The 9,625-nt window shown below is 43.4% G+C and overlaps 1 protein-coding gene across 1 annotated transcript; it reads right to left on the reverse strand.

Moving 5' to 3' along the window:
• Positions 1-1,205: 1,205 nt before the first annotated feature.
• Positions 1,206-5,449, reverse strand: LITAFD (LITAF domain containing). Its single transcript, XM_086473295.1, has 4 exons — positions 5,344-5,449; positions 3,089-3,154; positions 1,794-1,953; positions 1,206-1,314 (listed from the first exon to the last, which is right to left on the reverse strand). The coding sequence occupies exons 1-4, from the start codon at positions 5,447-5,449 to the stop codon at positions 1,206-1,208; spliced, it is 441 nt and encodes a 146-aa protein (XP_086329421.1).
• Between the last annotated feature and the right edge of the window lie 4,176 nt (positions 5,450-9,625).

A 9,625-nucleotide genomic window follows, 5' to 3' on the forward strand; every position in this document is an offset into this window, starting at 1 on the left:
GTTGACTAAATGGCTAAAACAGAGAGTTTGATCCAACTTAACGTCAGGCGAAGTGGGAAATGTTAAAGTTCTTCTGACTACGTGGTGTCCACAGATCCCAGAGCGTGAGCAGGGCACCCCCGCCGTGATAGAGCACCGTGGTAGGGGAGCGGCCTGAGTGCTGTGTGCCATGCGTCCGACTGGCCCGCAATAATTACGGTGCTAGCGTGGAAATATTTATGATGTTAAAACATTGAAATATAGGGGTTTCTTCTATTTTTTCTGTTTATCTTTCCAGCCAGCAATATACAGCGGCAGCTACTGATGGTGTTGAGCAGGGTCTAGGCACCTTCTGTGCAAATAATTACAGAGAGAAGTGACTTTGAATGAGACCTGTCAAAGCTCTCGGTACGGTGTAAAGCCTAGTAAGTGCTTTCTTAGGAGACGATGCACTGCAGTGGGAAGGCAGAGAGGTAAAATGAGGGCCTCGTGTTGTGGTTTTGGAGACTTTTTTTCAAGCTGTGCTTGCTTATTTTTCTATTTTTATGTCTGCCTTTTGGTTCTTGATTTGTAAACAGGGTGCCTCAGTCTGGCCTGCATCTCTGCTTTGGATGCAATGAGTCATGGAAGCCATGCAGACAGGAGGTGTTTTGCCAGTATTGTTAAGAATAACAGGTTTATTTTCTGATCTCATGTATGACACAGTAAAGACAGTCTTATAACTTAGTGTTTTGTTAATAAATAATCAGCTACACTGTACCACCCACAGCCCTGCAGGGGTAGGTCCCAGAAAAAGAAGCGCAGAGAGAAATGAAATCCCAACCAGTCAGTTCCAGTGCATAGAAGGTAAGTGCTTCTCCAAAACGTGCATGTCCAAACCTCGCAGTTACTGGTGGGTTGAAAAGTCCAGAAGAGTTTATGTCCCAACTAGGCTGGAGATTTGAGAGGAGGACTAGTAGCGCTGAAGTACTCACTAGCTGGTCACTTCATAGCTCAGGACAACGATTCAGATAGAGCATAAATTTATGCGACTGTAAATTAGCCTTCAAGGCTTTTTGTTTTATTGTCAGTCCAACCGTGTGATGGTAAACTCCAGATGGATTCACCAGCAAGGGAGCTGCAGAACCTAAGCCTACTTCTATATGTTTCTTAGCAGTAATTTTATGTGTATCTTATGCCATTAGGAAACGGAGACTTGACATCATCTGGTTGCATAAACTTTGTTTCTATAGTCTTTTGTATCTATAAATATGAAATTCGCAATATGGGCAGTAATGGTCTGCGTCTTTGAAGATCCTCATGAGTAAAGGTACAAAACAGCATCCAAAACAGCACCTGCAGCCAAAGAGGAGATAGACATGCGTGGAATGAGTTACTGACACTTGTTTTTGCTGGCTACATCTGTACTTTTTCTCTAGCTTATTCTGTCTGCCTTTTCACTGCATGAATCCACTTCTTTCCCAAGTCTCTTAATGTTTGAAGTATCTTCCAAAAAATTAGTCGTCTTAACTGCCAACATCTTATGGATTCGTTGATTCTGAGCCTGATTCTAAATTACAGTAGGGAAGTAGGCGATGTTGTACTAATTTTTACTGGTCTTATGAAAAGCAATAACATACTTGGTTAAATTTAGCAAGTTTGCATCCCCTGTAGCTGTGATGCCTGTGCCTAGAATGGACAGAATCACTTCTCATCAAGTAGAGGAGGGCAAACTGTCTCTATAAGTACTAGCTAGAACTCTTATTTTTAATGACTCTTTTTTCTTTTTTAATTTTCTGCTATGAGGAGTCTTCAAAGCGTACATGAAAGCTTACCCAACCATACACAAGCTGGTGCACAGAAGGTAAGACAGTCTGCCCAGTCTGTAGGTGACCTTTGTGGTGATATGCTGGCGGCAGGAAGGGCATATTGTGGATGTTGGTTTGCTTGAGAAGATTCCTGCTATGATGATCGGAGGCTGAGACACCAAGTAAACTGAGTTCAAGAGGAAACGAGAAATGGCAAAATTAGAAGCACAGGGAATTTTTTACAAATGATGACATCTTAATTGGAGAATGTATGTTCTTAACATGGCTGATCTAGAGGCACCTATGTTACTATTATTCATGTCAAGTATATTCATAAGAACTCCTGTACACTTGTCCTGTGTACCTCAATATGTTGCTTCTACCTGCAGCCGGTATTTGCTCAGATAAGGACTTACACAGGGAATTGCCTGTGGGATAATCCCCATAGTCAGGCGGTCTTCACCACCCACTGGCGGATGTACTCTGACATTGAGATTTTATCTTCTGATATTTAAAATAATGTGAAAATGCAAGTTCTCCCTGAAGAAGAGATTTGGAAGATACAGAGGAGCTTTCTGGATCAACTTTTCAGTATTTACAAGAAATTCATCAAATTCTAACATACAGATGTCATCAGTCAGATGCTGGCGCTGTCCCCAGTTGGTAAAGTCTGTAACTTCCCTCATGTTTTTTCAGTCTGGACCTGACTCTGTCATACTCCTTGAGGGGCATGCCCCTTGTAGGTACATGAAGGGTGTTTTTTCAGAAATGTTTTCCATGAAAAATACCATTTTAAGCATCCTAAAACAAGTTTAGGGTACATTCACACTGTAGCCTGAAGCAAAGCTTCAGAAGTGGGAAGGTATTGTCTGTTAGATAGACGGGATCTAGCATATCTGAGTTTAATTGCCTTCTGGTCTTAGGGGTTTTTAAAAATGTGTGTCTCTTTCCCTCCTGTAAGAGATGTTGTTTGACTGTTCTTTGAAGCCTTTCCTCAGTGTCTTCTTTGAGTTTCTCCACTTCAATAAAGGTGACAAGAACAGGAACAACGGAATACACTGGACTTAAAATTATTTGTTCTGAAAGACCTAGCTTGTGTTTAAAAAATGGGTGCTTCTGTAGATTGGCTAGTGATGGGAAAATGTGTCTGAGTCTTTCGTGTTAGTTATCTTCCAACATTTCTAGGGGAATTTTCCAGCCTCTTTGATTGTGATTGTGTCAGAAAACTCCGTCTTCTCTGTTGATTTTAAAACTAAAAACATTTCACTGTTGTTAGCATGTAGAACCACAAACATTGTCAGAAATAGTCCCCTGGCACTTACCTGGTTGCTCAACGGTGACTGTTTCGTGGCAGGAGTAAGGTGGGGGAGAAGGATACTCGTAACGCCCTGTGCAAAGAAAAACAGGGCAAGACGTAAAAATGCATACAGCTTATGCCTCCCGAAAGCCCTGTTTGGAGTCTGACAAGGAGCTGCATAGGGAGGTGCCTTGCAGGGGTGGCCTGACATGGCTCAGTGAAGTACAGGGCAGGGAAAAAATACTAGTGAATTGATTTGTGGATTTTTAAGGCTGAAAGACTAGCTAGTCTCACTATCTATATAGCATAAGCCAAGAAACCAAATCATTTTTTCAGCACAAAGGCAGTAACTGCATCTAGTCTAGCATAACAATGGAATGGTACTTAGTCTTAAGGACTCTATAGATAAAGGATCCACAGTACCTCTAACTAGTTTCAGTGGTTACTACCCTTATTATTAGTATTTAGAGCCTTTTTTCTAGTTTGAATTTTATCTGTCCTCAGCTTCCAGGCAAGTAATTTCATCATATCCTTTGTTCTAGAAAAAAAGTTGAAGATCTTTTTACTTTTGTTGTGGATAAGGGAGAAGGGAAGCTGGTGACTCAGACACCTTATGCTTTTTTAGTGCTTTTACTAATCTTACAAATTAAGAATGCAATCAGCCTACCTGAGCACAAAATGAATGAATGCATAAAAAAGTACATTCATGAATACATTGCAAATAAATTCACATATAAAACTTCACAGCCAGCTAGCACGGATGTGGTATCAAACTACCCGACTGGTCTGCAGCAGGAGGACAGTCACTACGAGAAGTCTTGTTTCGTCAAGCCCACACAGCATCAGAGAAGCCCTCACCCCCAAGCGGAGCAGCCTTGACATGGGAGTCCAGCCTGCGTCGTTGATCCTTTCAGAAACAGTGTGAGTTCCATCCAGGCAATAAGCCCCCAGGGATACAAAATGGGATACGAAACAGGAATTTTCCAGAGTGAGGCAAAATACAGTGTCAAAGTTGAAAAAATGTTAGCAATGTTTCCTTGAATGGCTTGACAGAACTGGTAGAGATTTGCAATGGCACTTGGGTTTAATGGTGGTGCTGGGGTGTTCAGGGTTTTTTTGTTTGGTTTTGGAGTTTTTTTGGAGAGGGGGTTATTTGTGGAGAAACAAATTTGTTAAAAATGAAAGAATTTCCTTCTGATCGGAAGAGGAATGTGTTTAGTACAAGCGAATTATCACTTGATGTATTTTTGTGAAGGACCTACTCCCTGCACAAGGACAAGACACTGCAACTCAGTGTTAGATGTGTTGAATGCCTATCCCTTGGTTGAGTAGCTCATGTGGGTTTTCTCCCCAACCTCTTGCAAGCTCTTCTGAGTTTAGAAACTGGCCAGAGAGGTCTTTGAAGACAAAAATGCTTACAGGAATGCTGATCATAGTAAAATGCTCTGAAAATGAGTCAAGTTTAGAGGCCCAGCACTGACACATCTAGCCTTATTAGTCACCTTCTGACCTCCCATTCTGGTTTTTTTGCTCCAGTCCTGTCTGGTGAATGGCAGTTTCCTCAATAGCAGGAAGGTAACAAAGGTAAAATCACTGATATCTTAGTGTGTCTTTCAATGAGTGTGGGCTCAAACAGGCAGAAGACAAAGGAGTGTTGTGAGATACTTGTGTAGGTGTGAGTGCAATGCCTAGTTTCAGAGGGAGAAGCCAACCCAGCGGAGCCGCAGCTGTCATGCCTGCATGCAGTCGTTGAGCTGAATTGTCAGCAGTTCAGTCATGATGTTTCCCCATGAGACAGCAATGGGGAGGGGTTGTTTGTCCCTATAGAACCTGGCTGCAGACCTGACTCATCCAGGGAGGGCAGCTCTAGGCAGCAGGAGCATTTGGGAAAAAGTCAGTCCGCTGGAAAACTAGATTATAATTTAAGCAAGACGTAGCCTGTCCACATATTCCTGACATTTGCTTGTTAGGAATATGAAATTATTGTGGAGCTACAACTGTGGTTCCTTTTCCAATAAAGCGTGTGGTGTTTGAAAAATTATTAACTAAACAAACAAAAATATTTAAGTGATGTTTCTGTTAGGGGATCCTACCAGCTTGCCTACCCCAGCCCTGGGGTTTATATGCTGGCACAGGTGCTTTCTAAATCCACCATGTCCAGCTAAAGCCGGGCCCCTCATGAGCTGTCTCAGTTATGCTCTGGAAACCAACTGCCAATGTTTGCCACACAACGACCATGGGGCTGCTCTTTCCAAAGCCCTTCCAGTGAAGCCTGCTTACCCTCCTGGCTGCAGTACTCTGGTGCAGAGGGTTCTTGCCTGTAGGGTTCATGATGCGGTTCGTACATGATCATAGGAATTTCCGTACATCCCTTCTCACTAGCCATCTCTGCCGTGCACCTGCCAAAAGTAGTGCAAAATAAAATCTGCTGTACATGACTTTCAACGCCCTGCATTTGTCAATGCCTGCTGCTGTGATTCCTAGTTCTCACACTCAGTTTTTACTTAGAGGAAAATTAGCAGTTCTCATATTCTGGCTTTTTTATAGACAAGTGCAGTCAGTTCATGTTACACTTCATGATGAGGAAGATGGGAAGGGAGAGCAGAAAATACCGTCTTTACGTATTTCTTTGTGCTGGTAAGCTAAAAATGTTCCCTGAGAAAACACACTATTCAAAGTGTGTAAACTCGTGACTGAAAGTGTTACCTTTGCAGAAAAGTTACCCAAATTTTTTTCTATGGATTGTCAAAATAATCCAGGAGGGGAGGAGCGCACTTTGGGGCACCTGTGAAAAACCTTCATGTGTCATTAAGTCAGAGCCTGCGACAGTGCAACCAGTGGCAATTTGGATCTGTCTTTTGCTGGGTTATTGTGCAACCTTATCATCATCATTACTGTGACCAGTTTTGCACTGTGAAACTATTGTCTCATCACTAGTATGACAGAGTTTTGTTGGGCAAGATCATTATTAAATATGACTGCTCTGCCTGAGGCTCTGAACAAGATCAGGCCACAGAATATGTGTGTTTTGCAGGCGTTAGCAGGAACTGTTCCTTGCAATAAAGGAGAGTGGGAGGAAGAGGACACAGCTGTAGAGGTGTGTTTGTGTCACTGTAAATGGAATGGTGTTAATTATTCCTAGCTGTCCCTTGAACCAGTATTAACTGGTTGATTTCCTACTAACGTTAACTGTGGGAGTCCTTTGCATAAGAAAGTTAGAGGTTTTTTGTGCAGGTCAGCAAGGAAGGGCAGTTTTGGGGAAAAAAGGAGCTAAGATGTTTGTAAGAAGCTGCTGAATGAGTCTGGTGCAGGTTTATTGGCTGCTCAGGTACTCCACATAGCTCCTTGCATTCCAGCTGAGTGTCCTGTGTGGCTGTGCAGATGCCTTCCCTGGTTTGAATCAGGACTGTGCTTATCTAACCTGCTCACTGGTGATGCAAAAGTGAGGGGTTATACAGTTAAAGACGCTTGGATAAGCAAATAGATACTGAGAGATGTAACATTTGACAGGTTGACACAAGCCTGAATGTGTGGGGTCAAACTGGAGTAGGATAGAAATTGCTGAACAAGGCAAGATGGACTCAACAGGTGTGTTTTAAGGTGTGTTGGACAATATGTACAGGGGAGGCCGAAAGAGGGGGGATTAGTAGCACTGATACAAAGCATCAGTCCTTTTAGGGAGGAAGAAAAGGAGGAGTTTGAAAATATTGCTAGGGAAGAAGTGATGTAATTTTCACAAATCTGGATGAATGGGAATTGATAAGGAAAATGGCAGCAGAATAAATAATAAAGGGAATAGGTAGGATGGTGTGGAGAAAAAATCAGAAATGCAGCTTTGGCCATGTTAAGACCAAAGGTGCTGGAGAAGATTGGTATTATGTGGATTGGAGAGGAGGGATGGGGAAAAGTGCGTCTCAGTGTACTTGTTCTAAAGAAGCTAGAAGAGGTGGTTGGGAATGTCAGAGGTATTAATAGGCCATTGTTGAAGCTTCATGAGGATCACACTGAGAAGAAAAATGAAAAGCCAAGAGTCAAGAGAACTTGGGTACGATGAAACTGTGAGAACCACAGAAGAGTAGTGATCTACAGAGAAGAAAGAGTGTGTCAATAGTAACTTGGGTTCAGGAGTGTGATGATAGACAATATTGCATTAGCAAGTGTTGACCCAGGGCTGTTTCTCTGGGACAAGGATCAGTGGGCAAAATTGTAGGGAGCCTCTTGAAGTTTTTGGCTTATCGCTGTCTTGGTACTTAAACTCAGTACACTACATAATGGATGGTGTCAGTCTGGGTGACATTTCTGCTGAATTTGTCTCACTCACTGTGAAACAGGGAAAAGAGGAAAGGGCTTTTGAATTTCATCCAGTGACCGTAGGCCCAGGCAAAAGGCCTGTCATAAGGCACAGTGTAGGAGGGAATAATAATGGTTAACATAGTGAGAGCTTTGCAGGATAACGACAGAATGCAAGCAAGCAGCAACTAATCCTTGCTCCACCCAGGGAGGTATTAGTATAATGTCACCAGCTAAATGTGTAGGACAAGAGATGCAGAAGTGAATCAGCAGCAGAGCCAGGAATAGTGTGGGAGTCCCACTGGATACCGGGTTTGTGTTTGGTCTACTAGAGCCGTCAAGTACAGAAACTGTGGGCCGTAGGCTGTGATAAAGTTGGTGCCCTGAATTTGCTGACTTTTAGTGTCTTGTTACATGCTTCTAATAGTGCTGCCAGTAGCTCTGTGTGTTGTGATGGAGGACCTGTCCCAGAGCAGATGAGCTGGGAGAACTGGATGGGCAGCTGGGCCCCAGCTTCTGCAGGAGCTTCTTCAGCCTACCTGGGAGAAAGTACCATGGAGGGGGTTAGGTACCCTCTGGGCCCGAATGCTGCAAGTCCAGAGGTCCAGGAAAAGCATTCTCTGCAATGTTTTATGCAACTCATACACTGGCATGTAAGTGGTTACTGTCAGTTCTTGGTGTCAAACGTGCCTGTGATGCCTGAGAGCTCTTTGGGACTGTGACCCCCAAACCAGTAAGTGTTGTTGCCATAGATTAGAGCCAGAGACTTTCCTCTCCTCTCTGATGTGATCATCTGGTGGAAAGGAAGGTTTGGGAGAGAATAATTAGTAGCCCTGTGGGAAAAAAGTTGTAAGGAGAAATAGGCAGCAGTTCCTGAAGAGTAGGAAAACATCCTGTAAACTCCCCTCCAGGAACTCCTGGCCCTAGCTATTGAGCAGTAGGCCCCTGCTTAATAGCTAAGGGGGTGATAAGTTGTCTTCTCTGCAGTCACACTGAGCGAATGGAGCTCTCTGCAAGGGTAGAGCAGAACCTTGTGCACTCCTGAAGTGGGGGCTTGGTTTATCTGAAGCACTCAAGATTGACTCAAGCAACTGCAAACAGCTTGATTTGCAGGCAGAAATGTGTAGTCCCAAGGACACCAAAACAAGTCTGTGCCCTCTGTCCTCTGAAGTCTCAATCTCTTCTACCTATGGGTATAATCAGTTTGGACTGGAAAATAAAGCTCACTTGAAGTCCTGTGGAAACTAGTATTTAAAAAAAGAGAAGCAAATCACACCCTGAGGCATATACACAAAGAGACAGTTCAGGGAAAGGAAGGTGGAAATGACAAAGCCTTTATGTTCCAGGAAGGACATATCCTAGGGGAGAATAGGCAACAGCAGTTTCCATCTTCTTCCTCTGGATTTGCTCCACGCACTTGTGTTCTGGTGTGAAGAGCAGTCCTCATGCAGCCAAGCAAATCTACTGAACTGCACAGTTCTGTGGTAGGGCCCCACTCTTGGCTCTCACCCGCACCTCTGCACGTTCCCTCCCAAATATCCCTGATGGCTCAATAACCCCACAAATGAGAACAGTTCAACGTGTGCCTGCAGAGAGGCACAGGCACTGTCAGCTGTGCTTTGTAAAGGGGAAACGGAGAGACAATCTTTTCGGGAGTCCTGACAGAGTGGTCATTTGGCCTCCCATGTGTGGTTCAAATAGTTGCAAAGAGAACAATGACTTTCCTCCCCTCTTTGTGGTATTTTTCAGAAAGGTGTTTCAGGTGCTGCATGTTTGCAGTGGTTGGCAGAGAAACAATCCCGTCTGTGCAAATCATTTTTCACCTTTTAGAAATATTTTTTCCAGTTTGATTTCAAGTTCATTGGAGATATGCTTTTCCCACAAATACTTCTTCAAAGGTGATATTGTGGTATTTGAAATGAAAGTATTCATGAGCCTGGAGAGTCCCGTGGGATTCGTGTCCGTTTCGACCTAGGTATAGCTCAGCAGAACACAAACTGGGAGCTATTCGACAGCCATTTCAGAAATCTCGTTACTTGAGTGCTAATGCATCTTTGTTTTAGTCTTACGAGCCTGTTCCAATGAAGTATTTATGATTTCATTTGAAAATTGAAGTTCACTGCAGTACTAACTCTTCTCCATTCAGATTCAGAAATTATAGTCTGAAAAGGAGAGGAGGCGGCTGGGATTTGTCAGGTACATGTGTATCAGAGTCCAGGTAACATTTCCCTTACCTCAGGGTTCTGTTCTGTTGCAGTTCTTCCTCAGAAGT

The sequence above is a fragment of the Leptosomus discolor genome, chromosome 14 (assembly GCF_034619465.1).
Source record: "Leptosomus discolor isolate bLepDis1 chromosome 14, bLepDis1.hap2, whole genome shotgun sequence".
Taxonomy (NCBI): domain Eukaryota; kingdom Metazoa; phylum Chordata; class Aves; order Leptosomiformes; family Leptosomidae; genus Leptosomus; species Leptosomus discolor.

Coding starts and splice junctions, on each gene's coding strand:
- LITAFD (XM_086473295.1), bottom strand. CDS start 5,449: ATGGCTAGTGAGAAGGGATGTACGGAAATTCCTATGATCATGTACGAA. Junction 1,954..3,088: donor AGTCACCGTTGAGCAACCAG/GTAAGTGCCAGG, acceptor TCTTGAACTCAG/TTTACTTGGTGTCTCAGCCT. Junction 1,315..1,793: donor ACCAGCTTGTGTATGGTTGG/GTAAGCTTTCAT, acceptor CTTTGGCTGCAG/GTGCTGTTTTGGATGCTGTT.